General features: G+C 43.1%; 2 protein-coding genes across 6 annotated transcripts in view; one reads left to right on the top strand and one right to left on the bottom strand.

Moving 5' to 3' along the window:
• Positions 1-588: 588 nt before the first annotated feature.
• The window catches only part of AVEN (apoptosis and caspase activation inhibitor), a 208,783-nt gene continuing 189,930 nt past the window's right edge, over positions 589-19,441 (top strand). Inside the window, exons 1-4 of one of the 2 annotated variants that reach the window (XM_063596525.1) lie at positions 589-629; positions 1,537-1,612; positions 3,813-3,878; positions 4,484-8,828. In XM_063596525.1, coding sequence (XP_063452595.1) covers positions 6,037-7,143 — 1,107 coding nt within the window. In that variant the 5' untranslated portion in view covers positions 589-629; positions 1,537-1,612; positions 3,813-3,878; positions 4,484-6,036 and the 3' untranslated portion in view covers positions 7,144-8,828. Of the gene's footprint in view, positions 630-1,536; positions 1,613-3,809; positions 3,879-4,483 lie in introns of those variants that run through there. The other variant, XM_063596524.1, reaches the window with a different exon arrangement.
• CHRM5 (cholinergic receptor muscarinic 5) overlaps positions 12,281-19,441 on the bottom strand; it is a 104,806-nt gene continuing 97,645 nt past the window's right edge. For 2 of the 4 annotated variants that reach the window (XM_057299828.2, XM_024925681.5), the window contains one exon: positions 12,281-17,902. In XM_057299828.2, the coding sequence (XP_057155811.1) occupies positions 16,229-17,827 (1,599 nt within the window). In that variant the 5' untranslated portion in view covers positions 17,828-17,902 and the 3' untranslated portion in view covers positions 12,281-16,228. The remainder of the gene's footprint in view (positions 17,903-19,441) is intronic. The other 2 variants (XM_057299829.2, XM_055098144.2) reach the window with 1 other exon arrangement.

Raw genomic sequence — 19,441 nt, 5'->3', positions numbered from 1 at the left:
TTCTGTCTGGTAGGACTGAGCCAGCCAGGCAAGCAACCCTGAGAAGAGGAAGGAGTAAATTAAGGTCAAATATTAAACTGGAGGAATGAGTGGAACTGTAAAAACTAGCTATACGCAGCATTTCCAACAGAAAACTGTTGACAAGGCATTTAATTCCACTGAAATTTAATAATCTATTGATTCATATTTGTACCTCTTTTAGATAATTTTGAAATCAAATTTTTCATATATATGAATGTAAATTTATCTCATTCCCTTTTAAAAATATTTAAAAATAATTTATAAAGATTGACTATATTCAGAGTATAAAATGTGATTATTTGATATACATTGTATTATGACTACCACAATCAAATTAATTAATACATCCACCATCACTCATGATGTAGTTAAGATCCCTGAAACTTGTTCATCTTATAATTGAGAGTTTGTACCCTTTGGCCAGTATCTTCCCATTGCTCCTACCCCTCAACCCACCATTTCATTCTCTGCTTCCATGAGTTTGGCTTTTTTAGATTCCACACATAAGTGAGATAAGGCATATAAGTTCTCGATGAGTTTATAATTATTAATATTCTTACTTTTCAGATGAGGAAACAGGTTAAACAATTTCCCAAACTCATCAGTGGGTAAGTGGTCTTAATCTAGAGAAAACTGTTAACTACTTTCTGTAGTACTGCTCTCACATGCTAAACGGAAAAACATTAATATACCCATAGTCAACACATGGTATACATCTCTTCCAACCTGTCCACCCTCCTCCTACCTCTATTGGCATGATCTAGGGACTTGCCTCTCTCCTTCCAAACTCTCCTTAGAGAGAAAGCAGTGGTGTAGTCAAGAGAAATTGACTTCCAAGAGAAAGTAGTTGTAGTCCTAGTTTCTGGTAACTGGAGCTTTAGACACTAATCTTAAAGATGTTTCTAAAAGGCAAATCTGATGGGATCACTCATCAATTAAACCCTGTGTTGACTCTCATGGACTTCAAGACAAACATCTTTGGCCCCTGAACACAGTTCCTTCAGACTCACTTCTTGCCACTTCCCTATATATCTCAAATTATTCACAATTCCCCTCTGAAAACTCCATGCTCTCTCACCTCTGAGCCTTTTTGAGTATCTCTTCATCTCAGCTCTCCACCCCATGCCTATTTTTTTCCCTTATCAACCTGTAACATCTTTTTTAGGACTTTCTACAGAAATCTTCCAGATGCTCATGAGGATCCGATAAGAGCCTCCTTGTCCCCCTTCATGCCTGGCTTATCCTATTATATATATAGCACTTCATTTTCTGAGATTACTTGTCTTCTTCTCTGACTTCCCTACCTGGACCCTAAGCTCCTTGGACTATAAAGCACTAGTAGTACAACAGTCCTGTCCTCAAGGAAGGGTAGGAAGAATATTAATCTCTCCTCTAAAATAGTTCTGGGATGGCTGCCATACATACAGCTCTAACATATTGTTGGGATCCTAACTCAAATCATTAGACAAGGATAGAGATCAGAGACCCATGGTGAATTAAGTTTGTACTTTTCAGGGAATCATAAAGATACTAAGAATACAGGAAAAAACAAAAACCAGGAACCTTGCCTTGTAACCATCTCCTATCGCAGGTAAGCACATACTTATTTAGTACAGAATACATTGTGAAGTACCTATGCCACGTATGTGCCAAGGGCTATTAGGTGAGGGGATATGATCATGAGCACAATAAGCATGAACTCTGGCTTCAGAGATGAGCATTTAGAGGGAGACACAGACACTGAATCAACCAAACACACACAGGTATCTAATGAAAACCTTGGTAGATGCTACCAAGAAAAAGTCATTTATAAGCTCATAAATGGGGAACCTGAATGGGTGGGTAGAGGGCAAATGTAAGAGCACTTCCATTAAAAAGTGACGCATAGGTAAGATTGAAAGACTAGGAATTAACCAGGCTGAGACTGAGAAGAGCGGGATAAGAATGAGGTGCTTCCTAGTCTGAGCTGAAGGAGGGGTGGGCCTGGAGCTTGGCTCTTGAAGGAACTGAAAGAACAGTACAGCTGGAGAGAAGAGAGGCGAAAAAGGTAGGCAGACATCGCCTGGTTGCATTGCAGGCCTGAACTCGCCTTATCTTCTGGAGGACAATACCCTGATTCTCTCTGGAAAAATGATAAGGGAAAGCCCCGTGTATGGTGTTCAGTGTGCTTGAGACGATGAGGTAGAACTGATCACAGATTGGGAGCCAGGCCAGCTTGGGTTTAAACCTTGTGAGTAACATGGTGGTGACTGTGGCTAATGACCATTAATAATAAGTAAAGTGGTGAAGTCATAAGGCTCCTTCCAATGACTTCTATCACTTCCAATCACTTCTAGTTGAAGCCTAGAAGTAATTGTTCACTTTACTAAAGGATTCACTAGAAGCGTCCTTCACATAGTTCCCCCTAATGCACCTAAAATATATGTGATTGCCACAGGCAAATCACACAATTCTGGAGGGACTCGCTCTTATGGAGACCTGAAGCTGGCGGTGACTGGCTGTGATCACCTGGCCATGATGTACGGATAACAGGTCTCTGAGCAAACTGTGGTATATGAAAATCATTGCCAAGAAAGCCTAGAATCTTTAGTAGAAATCTCAGAGTCCCAGAAACTTTGAGAGAATATGTTAGTTGGAGGAAAAATAAGCATTGTCTTCCCTCCTGCCTTGTTCTCTGCCTACCTCTGGCCCAACCTCAAATCTTTAAATGATGTGGCCCAGCAGAGGCCAGTGGCATAAAGACAGTTTCTCTCCCTTCATCCTCTTTGGAGCTGGTGGGAACTGGTTGGAAGGAAGGTTTCTGGTCTTTTTCAAAGCCTCTCAGAGGTCTCCTCATTCCTGGTAGGCCCTCAGCACTCCTACTGTGAACCAGCTGCTCCCACCTTGAGACTCTGTACTCACTGCTTTAAGTTGTGCTCTAATGTGTGTGATTGTATGCATTTGATTTTGAAAATTTGGAGAATTCTATGGAAAACTCTAATTTCTTTGTATTTCTACCTGATCTCTGCTCCTCCCTTGAGAAGAAGTTGGATTATGGAATAAGAAATTTAGGGTATATCTAGACAGGGCAAGTCTTCTTTCTGAAAAACACAGTACCTTGGCATGTAGTCCAGGAACTGGGAAACAAACTGAAAAAAAAAAAAAGATCAGAGGCCTGTGCTTGTGAGATCCTGTGAGTGGAATGTTGGATGTTATCCGCATTCATCTTGTCATTCCTCAGTCATCCTTCCTCTTCAAGCCTATATGTTTAGGCTTCAGTGCTAATTTTCCCTCTGTGCCAAAGAGCAGGGAATAAGAGGCCTGGAGAAGGAAAACGCTTGTTCTTGGGGAGGAGCATGTCCTTCAGCCACCACTGGGACAATTTTCTTTGTAGTTACTGTAGTTGTTCCATCCATCATTCTGTTAGTCTATGTTCCTAGAGGGCAGAGACAGTGCCTTATTCCCTTCCACATCCCCAAGCTTTCCAAATAGATCAATAACTATTTGCTGAACAAATAAGTAACCAAACAAAGGAGTAATTAGATTGCCTAGCTGGTGATTCTTGGATATAAAAAGATGGTGAATGATATGGTCTGGCTCTGTGTCCCCACCCAAATCTCATTTTGAATAGTAATCCAAATTGTAATCCCTATGTGTTGACGGAGGGACCTCGTGGGAGGTGATTTGATCATGGGGGCACTCCTCGCCATGCTGTTCTTGTGATAGTGAGTTCTCATGAAATCTGATAGTTTTATAAGGGGTTTTCCCCTTCTTCACTCTGTACTTCTCTCTCCTGCTGTCACGTGAAGAAGGACATGTTTACTTCCCCTTCTGCTGCGATTGTAAGTTTCCTGAGGCCTCCCAAGCCATGCGGAACTGTGAGTAAATTAAACTTCTTTCCTTTATAAATTACCCAGTTTCAGGTAGTTCTTTTTTTTTTTTTTTTTGAGACAGAGTCTTGCTCTTTTGCCCAGGCTGGAGTGCAGTGGCATGATCTTGGCTTAGCCCACTGCAACGTCCACCTCCCGGGTTCAACTGATTCTCCTGCCTCAGCCTCCTGAGTAACTGGGACTACAGGCGTGTGCCACCACACCCAGCTACTTTTTGTATTTTTAGTAGAGACAAGGTTTCACCGTGTTAGCCAGGATGGTCTCGATCTCCTGACCTCATGATCCGCCCTCCTCGGCCTCCCAAAGTGCTGGGATTACAGGTGTGAGCCACCGCACCCGGTCAATCCTTTCCATTCAATACTACCCATCATTGGTCTACAGTTCGTTCAACTATAAAAAAGGAAAGTGTTTTTCTTGCTTGGTTATTATTATGGGTTGAATTGTGTCCCCCCAACAAACAGATACGTTGGAGTCCTAACTCCCAGTACTTCAGAATGTGACTGTATTTGGAAATAGGGTCTTTAGGAGGTAATAAAGGTAAGATGAAGTCATTACGGTGGACCCTAATCCAATATAACTGATATCCCCCAAAGGGAGAAATTGAGACACAGAGACCGACACCAAAGAGAGAAGATGATATGAGGAGACACGGGGAGAAGATGGACATTTAACAGCTGAGGAACACAAGACTACCAGAAGCTAGGAGAGAGGCCTGAAACAGATCCTTCCTCGGTTCCTTCAGAGGGATCATGGCCCTGCTGACACCTTGATTTCAGACTTCTGGCCTCCAGAACTATGAAATGGTAAATTTTTGTTGTTCTAAACCACCCAGTTTGTGGAACTGTGTTGCTGGAGCCCTAGGAAACTAACACAGTTATTCTAAAATTTAAATATACTTTTTTTTGGTTGTTTTTTGTTTTTGTTTTTTAAGTTCCTCCATGGGCCAGGTGCAGTGGCTCATGTCTGTAATCCCAGCACTTTGGGAGGCTGAGGCGGGTGGATCACTTGAGGTCAGGAGTTCGAGATCAGCCTGGCCAACATAGTCAAACCCCATCTCTACTAAAAATACAAAAATTAGCTGGGTGTGGTGGCGTGCACCTGTGGTCCCAGCTACTCAGAAGGCTGAGGCATGAGAACTGCTTGAACCTGGGAGGCAGAAACTGCAGTGAGCCGAAATTGTGACACTGCACTCCAGCCTGGATGACAGAGTGGGACTGTGTCTCAAAAAAAAAAAAAAAAGAAGAAGAAGAAAAAAGAAAGTTCCTCCAAACAGTAATTGTTTTTTCTCAAGAATTCCAATGGAAATAGTTCCTGTAGACTAAGCTGTACTGCGTGCATGTAACAGACATGGAAAAGGACAGAAGTAATCTCTTTCTAATCCACGTTTAGTTATGGATAAGAGCTCCCTGGCTAGGTGCAGTGACTCACGCCTGTAATCCCAACACTTTGGGAGGCCGAGGCGGGTGGATCACCCAAGGTCAGGAGTTCAAGACCAGCCTGGCCAACATGGCGAGACCCCATCTCTACTAAAAATACAAAAATTAGCTGGGTGTGGTGGTGTGCACCTGTTATCCCAGCTACTCGGGAGGCTGAGGCAGGAGAATTGCTTGAACCCGGGAGGCGGAAGTTGTGGTGAGCCGAGATCATGCCGTTGCACTCCAGCCTGGGCAACAAGAGTGAAACTCCGTCTCAAAAAAAAAAAAAAAAAAAGAAAAGAAAAAAAGAGCTCCCTATGTTACTCGAAGTCTTATGATTTTTTGTTTTTGAAGAGTTTGAATGACCAGATATTTTCTGCAAGATATGAGCATGAGGATTGCTAAACAGTATTTAACAGCTCTGTGTGTTTAAAAAAGTGTCTGTACAGGCCGGGCGCGGTGGCTCACGCCTGTAATCCCAGCACTTTGGGAGGCTGAGGAGGGAGGATCACGAGGTCAGGAGATCGAGACCATCCTGGCGAACACAGGGAAACCCCGTCTCTACTAAAAATACAAAAAAAAAAAAAAAAAAAGAAATTAAGAACAAAGCTGGAGGCATCACACTACCTGACTTCAAACTATACTACAAGGCTACAGTAACCAAAACAGCATGGTACTGGTACCAAAACAGAGATATAGATCAATGGAACAGAACAGAGCCCTCAGAAATAATGCCGCATATCTACAACTATCTGATCTTTGACAAACCTGAGAAAAACAAGCATTGGGGAAAGGATTCCCTATTTAATAAATGGTGCTGGGAAAACTGGCTAGCCATATGTAGAAAGCTGAAACTGGATCCCTTCCTTATACCTTATACAAAAATCAATTCGAGATGGATTAAAGACTTAAATGTTAGACCTAAAACCATAAAAACCCTAGAAGAAAACCTAGGCATTACCATTCAGGACATAGGCATGGGCAAGGACTTCATGTCCAAAACACCAAAAGCAATGGCAACAAAAGACAAAATTGACAAATGGGATCTAATTAAACTAAAGAGCTTCTGCACAGCAAAAGAAACTACCATCAGAGTGAACAGGCAACCTACAAAATGGGAGAAAATTTTCACAACCTACTCATCTGACAAAGGGCTAATATCCAGAATCTACAATGAACTCAGACAAATTTACAAGAAAAAAACAAACAACCCCATCAAAAAGTGGGCGAAGGACATGAACAGACACTTCTCAAAAGAAGACATTCATGCAGCCAAAAAACACATGAAAAAATGCTCATCATCACTGGCCATCAGAGAAATGCAAATCAAAACCACAATGAGATACCATCTCACACCAGTTAGAATGGCAATCATTAAAAAGTCAGGAAACAACAGGTGCTGGAGAGGATGTGGAGAAATAGGAACACTTTTACACTGCTGGTGGGACTGTAAACTAGTTCAACCATTGTGGAAGTCAGTGTGGCGATTCCTCAGGGATCTAGAACTAGAAATACCATTTGACCCAGCCATCCCATTACTGGGTATATACCCAAAGGACTATAAATCATGCTGCTATAGAGACACATGCACACGTATGTTTATTGCGGCATTATTCACAATAGCAAAGACTTGGAACCAACCCAAATGTCCAACAATGATAGACTGGATTAAGAAAATGTGGCACATATACACCATGGAATACTATGCAGCCATAAAAAATGATGAGTTCATGTCCTTTGTAGGGACATGGATGAAATTGGAAATCATCATTCTCAGTAAACTATCGCAAGAACAAAAAACCAAACACCGCATATTCTCAATCATAGGTGGGAATTGAACAATGAGATCACACGGACACAGGAAGAGGAATATCACACTCTGCGGACTGTGGTAGGGTGGGGGGAGGGGGGAGGGATAGCATTGGGAGATATACCTAATGCTAGATGATGAGTTAGTGGGTGCAGGGCACCAGCATGGCACATGTATACATATGTAACTAACCTGCACAATGTGCACATGTACCCTAAAACTTAAAGTATAATAAAAAAAAAAAAAATTAGCCGGGCATGGTGGTGGGCGCCTGTAGTCCCAGCTACTCGGGAGGCTGAGGCAGGAGAATGGCGTGAACCCGGGAGGTGGAGCTTGCAGTGAGTCGAGATCGTGCCACTGCACTCCAGCCTGGGCGACAGAGCGAGACTCCGTCTCAAAAAAAAAGAAAAAGAAAAAGAAAAGTGTCTGTACATAGAAAAAAGACTAGAAGGATAGATGGTAAGATATTTGGCAGAGATTATTTCTGGGTATTAAAATTACAGGTAGGCTGGGTGCGGTGGCTCACGCGTGTAATCCCAGCACTTTGGGAGGCCAAGGCAGGCGGATCAAAAGGTCAGGAGATCGAGACCATCGTGGCTAACAGGGTGAAACCCCATCTCTACTAAAAATGCAAAAAAATTAGCTGAGTGTGGTGGTGTGCTGTAATCTCAGCTACTCGGGAGGCTGAGGCAGGAGAATGGCATGTTGAACCCGGGAGGCGGAGCTTGCAGTGAGCCAAGATCTGGCCACTGCACTCCAGAGCCTAGGCAACAGAGCAAGACTCCATCTCAAAAAAATAATAATGATAAAAAGTAAAATAAAATAAAATTACAGGTAATTTTTTTTTTTTTGATACAGAATCTCTGTTGCCCAGGCTGGAGCGCAGTGGTGCGATCTTGACTCACTGCAACCTCCACCTCCTGGGTTCAAATGATTCTCCTGCCTCAGCCTCCTGAGTAGCTGGGATTACAGCACACCACCACACCCAGCTAATTTTTTTGTATTTTTAGTAGAGACGGGGTTTCACTATGTTGGTTAGTCTGGTCTCGAACTCCTGACCTCGTGATCTGCCCACCTCGGCCTCCCAAAGTGCTGGGATTACAGGCTTGAGCCACCGCGCCCGGCCCAGGTAATTTTTTATTTGCTTATTTGTTTTCTTAGAATATATGTATTATTATTATTTTTTTAAAGACAGGGTCTCACTCTGTCGCCCAGGCTGGAGAGAGATGGTGCCATCATAGGTCACTGTAACCTTGAACTCCTGGGCTCAAGAGTTCCTCCCGCCTCAGCCTCTTGAGCAGCTAGGACTACAGGCGGGTGTCACCATGCCTAGCTAATTAAAAACTTTTTTTGGTAGAGATAAGGTCTTGCTATGTTGCCCAGGCTGATCTCAGACTCCTGGCCTCAAGTGATCCTCCTGCCTCAGCCTCCCAAAGTGCTGGAATTACAGGCATGAGCCCCTGTGCCTGGCCAGAAAATATGTATTAATATATTAATGACTATATTATTACATATAGTGAATATAAAAGATAACCTAGTCTAGTTTTCTGAGTTGAAGACTTCATTTTGTTTCTGACTCTTATTGATAAGTCCTACCTTTTGGGTATGAAAGGACCTATCAAAGGATTTTTTATTCATGGAAGTCTAGTTTCTTAGGGAGAAAGAGTAGTCCTCCAAATACCAGTTTAAATTTGTATCACTTGTTCTTCTTTACTGTTTTCCAGCCTGGTGTTTTCCACTGCAGTGCACTATATGGTATACTAGGGGGACTGAGCTGTAGTTAGTACATCATGATCAATAGCCTTATGGATTTTGATTGAAAGTGGCTGGACTATAAACCTGTCTTTGGATACACATGGAACTACTAAAAATAAGCACCTGGCTGGACACGGTGCCTCACACCTGGAATCCCAGCACTTTGGGAGGCTGAGGTAGGAGGATCACTTGAGCTCAGGAGTTCGAGACCATCCTGGGCAACATCGAGAGACCACATCTCTACTAAAAATAAAAAAAATTAGCTTGATATGATGGCATGCACCTGTAGTCCCAGCTACTTGGGAGGCCGAGGCAGAAGTATCACTTGAGCCTGGGAGATGGAGGCTACCATGCCATTGCACTCCACCCTGGGTGACAGAGCAAGACCCTGTCTCAAAATAAAATTAAAATTAAAAATAAGCAGCAACTCCCTAGCTGGTAATATTGGGGTAAGTGAGTTGAGTATGAGCCATACTTTGTTGAAGGTAAGGGTGCCCATTCCTTTACTAGGACACCACTAAAGATCCATTCATGCAAGTTAACCCTTGTCAGAAAATCATTGCCAAGAACTGGGAAAGTACCCTCTGAAGAACTACTCTTAGCAGGAGCATGAAGGCATCACTGGAGGCATCTGGTAGGTGGGATGAGGTTTGTTCAAGAGCCATATAAAATTAAAAGTTAGGACTTTTTGGACAGATGCATTGACATGAAGCACTAACACAGGGTGGTGGTCAAGCCCAGTGAGCAGCGTTAGACCTTGGCTTTCTTTGCCTAATCACCGATCACAGAGAAATTTAAGGTTTTAACTCCCGTCCATCCCACCTCATGCACATTAATTCATCAGGGGAGATGGGGGACAGTGAAATTTATTGCAGAATAATACTGGCTGTGCCCTCTTTGAGTTTAATGTGAATATTTAACAGTGTCAGTCTTTTGCCTGTTATTACTTAGTGTCTCCAGAGTTGTTCAACTTGTTCTACTTGGTGTATTCATAGCTCTCAATATCAGTAGATGCTCCAAGACTTAGACTGTGTCTTCTTTTCTAGGACCCACATCCTCAGCTCGATGGAGAGCTCTAGCACCCTGTATCCAAGTGATCACTTCATAAAGGTACCCATTTATGCATAGCTTTGTAGACTGAGGGCCAGAGGAGTGGCTGTTTGGGAAGTAGTCATCACTATGTAAGAATCAAACCTTCATTTTTCTCGGTAGAAAGTCAGTAGATATTTTCTTAAACTAAAAACATTAAAATAAAACTATATGGATATTTTAAAATATGGATACAAAAATGGCTAAAAGAGTTCGATTTAAAAAAAAAAGAAACAAAGAAGGGATAAGCCAGAGACTGAAGAAAATTTGTTATCTACAGGACAGGGTGATTTGGCTTTGTGTTCCCATCCAAATCTTATCTTGAATTGTAATGCCATAATCCCCATGTCTTGCGGGACGGACCCAGTGGGAGGTAGTTGAAGCCTGGAGGCGGTTTCCCCCCCGTACTGTTCTCCTGATAGTAAGTTCTCATGAGATCTGATGGTTTTATAAGCATCTGGCATTTTCCCTGCTGGCACTCATTTTCTTTCCTGCTGCCCTGTGAAGAGGTGACTTCAGCCATGATTGTAAGTTTCCTGAGGCCTCCCCAGCCATGCAGAACTCTGTGAGTCAATGAAACCTCTTTTCTTTATAAATTACCCAGTCGTGGGTATTTCTTCATAGCAGTGTAAGAACAGACTAATACAGGTGGGAATGGGATGGAAAGGATAAAGGATAGAGTGACACTTCTCTGAGTGTATCTTCTCATATCGTTTTGATGTTCAACCATATTAATATTTTACTTATTCAAGAAAATGAAATTAAATAAACAGTTATGGGAGAAAACTCTGAAATTCAATATAAATAGGAGCAAACCCAACTGATTTCAAATGAACAATATAACCACACTGAATCAAAAAAATTAACAAAAGCAATTATTGAGCATAGTAATTTGAGTATATCCCTTCAATCTGAAGATAAAAAAATTATAAACAAATCTTGGAACTTTACTTAAAAGGTTAGTGTACTTAAAATATCGATCAATATTAACATCACCAATAATGAGATAGAACATCATATGCCTCCTGATGTGATGCATTGAGAACATAGTAATGCATTGTGATATTCTTGACCTCCCAAAAACAATTAAATGGAATCTAATGAGGAAATATCAGATAGCCTCAAACTGATGAAATTAGTTTTACTTATTTATTTTTAGAGATGAAGTCTTTCTCTGTTTTCAGGCTGGAGTGCCGTGGCACGATCTCAGCTCACTTCAACCTCCGCCTCCCAGGTTCAAGCAATTCTCCTGCCTCAGCCTCCCAGGTTCAAGCAATTCTCCTGCCTCAGCCTCCCAAGTAGCTGGGATTACAGGCACGCGCCACCACGCCTGGCTAATTTTTGTATTTTTAGTAGAGACAGGGTTTCACCATGTTGGTCAGGCTGGTCTCAAACTCCTGACATCGTGATTCAGCCTCCTCAGTCTCCCAAAGTGCTGGGATTACAGGCATGAGCCACCGCGCCCAGCCGAAATTATTTTTAAAAATTGGACTGTAGGGGCTTGGCACGGTGGCTCACTCCTGTAATCCCAGCACTTTGGGAGGCTGAGGTGGGTGGATCATGAGGTCGGGAGATCGAGACCATCCTGGCTAACACGGTGAAACCCCGTCTCTACTAAAAATACAAAAAATTAGCCGGGCATGGTGGCGGGCGCCTGTAGTCCCAGCTACTGGGGAGGCTGAGGCAGGAGAATGGTGTGAACCCGGGAGGCGGACCTTGCAGTGAGCTGAGATTGCACCACTGCACTCCAGCCTGGGCAAAGGAGCGAGACTCCGTCTCAAAAAAAAAAAATTGGATTGTAGGTGCTCTTAAAAGATGACTATATCATGAAAGACAGAAAAGCTGTAGACAGATTAAATAAGTCTAACCATGACATGACAACTAAATGCAATGTGTGATCCTGGATTAGATATTGAACTGGAAAATAAATTTTTATAATGAACATATATTAGTTTTCCAAATAGAAAAACTAGTAAAATTTGAGTGTGGACTGTAGATTACATAATAACATTGTAACAATGTCAAATTTCCTGATTTTTATATTTGTATTGAGGTTATGTAAAATAATCTCCTCCTTCTTAAGAAATACACACTCTAAGGTCAGATGCGGTGGTTCCTGCCTGCAATCTCAGCACTTTGCCAGGCCAAATCGGGTGGATTGCCTGAGCCCAGGAGTTCAAGACTAGCTTGAGCACCATGGTGAAACCCTGTCTCTACAAAAAGTAGAAAAAATTAACCTGGCGTGGTGGCGTGCGTCTGTAATCCCAGCTACTTGGGAGGCTGAGGTGGGATCACTTGAGTCTGGGCGGTCGAAGCTGCCACTCCAGCCTGGATGACAGAGTGAGACCCTGCCTTGAAAAAAAAAAAATGAATGAAAAAAGGAATACACACTCAAGAAGTATTTAGTGGTAAATTGGCAAGAGGTCTGCAACTTACTCTCAAATGGTTGAGAAAAAAATGTGCACACACACACACATACAGAGAGAGCAGGCACAGATGTGGCAAAACGTTAAGTGCGGAATGTGGGTGAAGGACATTAGGAGTTCTTCTTATTACTCTTGCAACTTTTCTGTAAATTTTAAATGATTTCAAAAAAGTTTTGTTTTGTTTTTAATTGCTTCCAGCTTCTTCTTTGACAATTAAACTTTTTTCCCTTCTTCCGCTCACTCTCGATCTGGGGTCTTTATTGGGCAAGAGTTTACATAATCTTGAACTTTACCAGTAAAATGATGTGGGGAAGATGGAAATTAGTATCACTTACAATGGGAATGGAGTGGGGCACCGACTCTTTAAATAGTTGACAAGGAAATGCTGCTGCCCCTTTTCGTGCAGTCTCCATTCGGTAAAGGACTAGGGTTTCAGGTCTGCCCCACCTCCCCTGTCCCAGAGGGAAGGGAAAGCGTTTTACTCACAGATCTCTTGTCATCATTATTTAATCTTAGTTTGGTCATTGGTAACTTAGAGGGAAGGAGGAATCACAAAAGGTAGCAAGAAGGACGTGTATCCATACTGTGTATCAATCCCAACTTTCTTGAAAGGCCAGGCCATGCAAAGGTGTGTGGGAAACCCAATATAGATGGATCTAATAAGCTACTCTGAAACAATTTTCTTATTTAAATGCTCTGCATTGGACCACTGTGCAGTTAAATTTCTTTAATATCTAGAATAGTGCTTATACAATACAGAAAAGCAGCCCAGTCCCCATATCCTTTGCTGTAATTCCAGTATTTACAGTAGACAACTGGAGATTCTAATCCAGAGGTTTGGGTACAGATTTCACAATTACAAAGAGCTGGCATCAGTATTGTCTTCAAAGGACATTCACCAAAGGAGCGAAGCAAAAGCTGAGAATATTGACAAAATGCTTTGTTCAACCAAAAATTGAATGGAAAACAGATTCCCTGACAAGTCATCAAATTCACAGCCAAGGGGAAACAAATTACAATGATAGCAAAGTAACAGCATCCAGTAGGTAACTAGCCAAAGTCGTACATGGTTTACTATAGACAAAGCCTGGAAGACTGGGGGCATAGAAGGCCTAAGATCTCAAGTCAGGCCATGCGCCTCCCACCCACCCATCAGGTCCCTGTAGTTTACAATTAGGTCTATTCATTCTGAGGACCCCACTAAAGCCCCTATTCTATAGAAGTCTAGTTGTCCCTAGTAGTTTGGGATATTTTTTGTATATGTCAAGAGGCATAGGTAGTCTGCAAAACTGGCTGCTTTCCAAAGCCAATGATAAAGAAAGAAGCATCGACCTCTCTCTCTCTCTTTTTTTTTTTTTTTTTGAGGCAGGGTCTTGCTCTGTCACTTAGACTGGAATGCAGTAGTGTGATCATAGCTCACTGCAACCTCTAACTCCTGGGCTCATGCGATCCTCCTGCTTCAACCTCTGAAGTAGCTGGGTCTACAGGCACACACTACGATGCCCTGCTAATGCCCAGGTATTTAAAATTTTTTTTGTAGAGACAGGGTCTCCCTATGTTGCCAGGCTGGTCTTGAGCCCCTAGGGTCAAGCAGTCCTCTTGCCTCAGCCTCCCAAAGTGCTGGGATTACAGGTGTCAGCCACCACACCCAGCAATACACTTCTTAATTTCACAAAAGATGAACAAAAAAGGCCAAGTCCTAAGCAAGTGCGGAGTGTGCGAGGAGTGCCCTCCATGGCATCCTTTCCCGATTTGTGTTCTTTTGTTTAAATTAGCTTGTTTCACTCTCAACTGCGAATGGTGAATGCCCAACATGGGCTTAAAAGCCTATTCTCATGAAGGGGTTTTCATCTTTATCAGGAATCAAAGCCTTAAACGAAGACTCAACTGTTTATCTGGAGCTGGTAGAGCAGGTTTGCTCATGAAGTCACACCCAGTTGGCATCACGGAGGCCCGAGAGCCTCTGTGCTGGAGAACTGAGCCAATTACTGTTCCCACCGAATTCTTTGCAGGTGTCAACCTGCCCTTTACAAAGGCTCAGCAGATGCACTGCTTACAAGATGTTTCATGTCAACGTGAAGTCTTTATAAGGGACCAGTCCCGTCCTGCCTGAGATTCTACTACCCTGAAGCCTCCGTGGGACATCATGTGAGAGGCTGATGATGCTCTTCAGTGGTAGGCTGCAGCTCTCCCATACTCAGGTACATATCTAATTCCCAGGACAACTAAACCAGCTATTTTTCCATCCTCTTAGCAAATGAGACTGAAAAGGACCCGGCCTACACTAAGACGCATGAAGTCTGGCGATTTTTAAGTCCAGCTGCAGATGTAACCAACGAGTTAAATAATGTCTGACAGGAGTGCTTCATCTTTAATCCTTGCTGTGTACCACACTACTGCTTCTTTGTGGACTTTTGTCCACAAAGGTCCTTTGATTCCGTTTGTTTATACGCACTTAGAGATTTCAATTAAATGTGGTTTTTAATAATCCTCATGCTCTCATGCATGTTAACTGTTTTATTTTTATGTATTACTGTGACCTACACTTTGTTTTTAAAAATGAAGCTTTCAGATCATTTTCAGCTTCATCGCACCCTCAGGTGTGCTTTTCTGGCCTTCTCATTTTTGACCGAATTTGGAGAGGAATGAAGAAGTCATTTTTAGGCCCTGATTTGAAGGACCTATAAAAAAAGACTTTCTACCCCCACCTCACCCCACAACCCCCTGCTTGGAGGCAGCACAGCTGACCTGCTTGCGTCTTGGTGTGAACTGGGGATCTGAACAAGGGAAATTGGAGGCTGCAAAAGGGTTCTGGAAGAAATTCAAAAGCAAATCTGTTTTCCACATTTTGCTCAGGTTTGCCCTGTGAAGAGATTAGAAAGCAAGATCTCTGAAAACAATATAAGAACCTTAATTCAATAGCCTGGAGAAAATCTTCAGCCAGTGAAGGGCTCTTACACAATTAGTCTTCCTAAGAACAGAGCATAAATAAATGGGTTCAAATGGGCACAAAATAGAATGCACAATATCTGTTTAGATAAAAGAAAAAATTTCCACTGGCAAAAACTAAAATAACTGACTGTGGAGACTTGATCCATCTTTATTAGTAGAATAGAGGCCCCTTGAAAGGACTGGGTATGACCAGGTTTCAGTCCTTCCAGACTCTGGATTCTGAGAGGAAGGATGGTTCCCTGGAGATCAGCATGGGTTCAGTGAGTACAAGGAATTGACATTGGATATGAAAGGGAAGAGCAAGACCTTCACTCAGATGTGGGGACAGGAAAACAAACCACAGTATAGTATAGACCACATAATAGACAGTGATCAGTTTATGAAGACACATATTCTTAGAAGCCTGTTGAATATCAGTCTTGTTAACAAGTGACACTGTTGTACATTCTCCTGCTGGTTCTCACTGGCACAAGACAGCTTCATAGACACATACATATTGCACAAAATTCTATGACAGGTTTCCACAGGAAAAGGTTTCCACCTGGTCTCTGCTGTTTCCTACAGAAGGGGCATAAGTTCCCTGAGTCACTGTTCATTGTTACCCAGTGTGCTTCCTCCTGTGAAGGGCCATGAGCCTATCCCTTTACTTCATTGGCAAACTCCCCTGGCATCAAATGGCCTTGGTCATAGGCAAGAGTCATTTAATATGTCAGCAATTGCTGCAGCTGTGGCCCCTTCCATTTGGCAACCAAACTTGAGCCTTTACAAAAATCTTCAAGGACTCAAAATGAGATGTCTTCTTTTTGAAAATATACAAACCAGAATCAGCTTGCTCATCCTCAGAGGATGTTGACTGTGGTCATTGTTCTTTCGAGAGGAGTTGTTGACTTTTCAGGGTAGCTTGCTGTTCCCCTGCCAGTACAACTTCTCTTCCACTTTTTTCTTTTTCCATCGGCAGAGAAGCAGCATCTTAAAGGTCTTCCTGAAGGTTCTGTTGCAGAGGGCATAGCAGATGGGGTTGACAGTGCTATTGACATAGCACAACCAATAGCCCAAGTGCCACAGGGTGACTGGGACACACTTGTCACAGAAGGTAGAAACCAGGACCATGATGTTATACGGGGTCCATGTGATGATGAAGGCCAGGAGAATGGCACTCAGTGTCTGGGCTGCTTTCCTCTCTTTGACTAGGACCATTCTCTTTCGTTTGGTCATTTGATGGCTGGGGTTGGGATTGAGGCCTTTCGCTGAAGGTTCCTTGGCCACTGGGAAGGGGCAGGGCATGATTTTCACCTTGTGACAGCCATTGTTGGTCTCCTGGTTCCCGTCAGCTTTTACCACCAGTCGGAACTTATAGGCCACACATTTCTGACTCTTGGGTCTATGAGCAGCTGCTGGAGACAGAAGGTAGTTTGGGGTGTCATAGTCACTTTTTTCAGTTTCAGCTTTCACAAAAGTTTCCTCAGTCTCTTCAGCACTGAATTCTTCCCCTGGGCTTTCCTTACCCTGACTCTTGTAGACCACTTGGAGGACAGGGTCGGTGGCGGGCTTGTCCTCATCCTCTGAGGAAGGGTAGCTGCTACAGGTGGTGAGCTGCTCAGCTTTGGCCCAATTGGCGCTTGGGCCAGTGGCTTGGGATGGCTTCCCAGTGGTGGAGGTGCTCCTGCGGGAGGATGACCAGGAGGCCTGGTTCCTTTCCCGCTGGGCCAGGGTGGGTCGAGGACAGCGCAAGCAGGATCTGAACAGAGCCCTGTGAGCTGGCTTTCTCTTCTCAGCTTCGGTCACAGAGTCAGAACCCTGGAGGTCAGCCAGGTCCTTGGTTCGCTTCTCTGTTTCCCGGTAGATTCGACAGTAGAGGATGGTCATGACAGAAACAGGGATGTAGAAGGCAGCAATGGCAGTGCCAAAAGTGATGGTGGGCTCAGAGAGAAACTGGATCTGGCACTCATCCAGTGGAACTGTCCGCTTCCCAACCAAGTACTGCCAGCAGAGGATTGCTGGGGCCCAGAGGATGAAGGAGATCAGCCAGGCCAAGCCAATCATGATGCCAGCCCTTTTCGGAGTACGCTTGGCCCGATATGTCAAGGGTCTTGTGATGGAAAAGTAACGGTCAAAACTGATCACCAGAAGGTTCATGACAGAAGCGTTGCTGGCCACGTAGTCCAGTGCAAGCCAAAGGTCACAAGCCAGACTCCCGAGAGCCCAGCGTCCCATGAGGATGTAGGTGGTGTAGAGGTTCATGGAGAAGATTCCAATGATGAGATCTGCACAGGCTAAGCTGAGCAGGTAATAGTTGTTAACTGTCTTGAGCTGGCTGTTGACTTTGAAGGAGATCATGACCAAGACATTGCCCACAATGGTGATCAGGCTTACCACAGCAGTCACAGCTGCAATGGTGATGACTTCCCACAACCTGTGGCGTTCCAGAGGCTGGTGATTTACTGGGGTGCCATTGACGGTGGTTGCATTGTGGTAAGAATCCCCTTCCATCCTGGTGCAAAAATTTTACAGTAAATAGTGTTAGGTTCTAGGCTGTTTTCTATTTCAGCTCTTCTTGGCCAGCATCTGGAAGAGAGGGAAACACATTAGCTTCGCACACCAGCATGATTTTCTTGTCCATCCATTGTTTATAGTTTCTTTTTTTTTTTTTTTTTTGAGACAGAATCTCGGTCTGTCACCCAGGCTGGAGTGCAGTGGTGCGATCTCAGCTCTCTACAAGCTCCGCCTCCCGGGTTCAGGCCATTCTCCTGCCTCAGCCTCCCGAGTAGCTGGGACTACAGGCGCCCACCACCACGCCCAGCTATTTTTTTGTATTTTTAGTAGAGACGGGGTTTCGCTGTGTTAGGCGGGATGGTCTCCATCTCCTGACCTCGTGATCCACCCGCCTCGGCCTCCCAAAGTGCTGGGATTACAGGCGTGAGCCACCGCGCTCGGCCGATTGTTTATAGTTTCTAATGGAATATTAAACGTGGCTGCACACATATTCAGAGCAAGATGCTGAAATCTCTAAAGTTTGGTCACCTATTTTTAATGGCATCCTTTTGCTTTTTGTTGTTACCTGTGGCTGAGTGCCCTTCTTATGCATGAGGCTGCTGCCCTCTTGTGGCAATTTTAAAAAGGGCTGGGAAGACGAGGAGGGTGAAGGGAAAGGAAAAAAATGGATTGTTGAGAAGCAGTAAAGAGAGGAAAGCAGGGATGTTAAATCACTTTAGATTGCAATGATCGTAAGGGCAGAAACCCTATATTTTTAAGATCCTGGTGATAAATACCTAAATCGTCATGCACTGGGGAAAAAGTGGTATCTATTCTATAGTCCCAGTCTTGATTATTAAACATTACTGGGGTGCTGTTGTGAGCCAAGACCATATTATACCACCTCTCCTTGCCCTAATGCACAAACTCCAAGTGCATATCTGGTTTTCATCTAGGGGGTTTTACATTTGCCCCAGCTGCTGAAGATAAGGACCTTCTCTCTGTTCCTGAACTATTTGCAATATCATAGAATTGTTTTAGGTTATCTTTTTTCTGGTTATAGAGTAATACATTCCTTATAAAAGTTCAAACAATGTCAAAATGTAAATCTTAGAAAGCAAAAGTCTCCTCTAATTCCACCTTGCAGAGGTAATCAATGCTAACAGTTTAGTGTATATTTTGGCATTTTCCCATAGGCATATACTAATAAATAAATATTTAAATACAATTTCCCCTATGCATATACTAATAAATATTTTAAATGGGTGCCTTTTACCATTTACAATTTGAATTTTGTTTTTTACTTAACAAGTGAATTATCACAGACAGCTTTTGTATCAGTACATCTGGAGCTATCATTTTCATTGTAATGACTGTACATTATTCCACTTAATGGATGTACTATATTTAATTAATCCTCTGTTGACAAATTTTAACTTTCAAAACTAAAATGAAATTTTCCCTTTGTAGATTAAAAAATCTATGTACATGATAAAGATTTCAGTGTGTATCAAAGTGTAAATTGTAGAAATTAGGTCTCCCTCCCACCTCTGACCTCCAAGCTTGCAAGCTCCCCATTTTCAGAGGTAACCACTGCTACCATTTATTTTTCCTTCTAGAGATATATATGCA

Source organism: Pan paniscus, chromosome 16 (genome assembly GCF_029289425.2).
Source record: "Pan paniscus chromosome 16, NHGRI_mPanPan1-v2.0_pri, whole genome shotgun sequence".
Taxonomy (NCBI): domain Eukaryota; kingdom Metazoa; phylum Chordata; class Mammalia; order Primates; family Hominidae; genus Pan; species Pan paniscus.
Note: the sequence above shows the minus strand (reverse complement) of the source record. Positions and strands in the feature narration are given on the sequence as shown.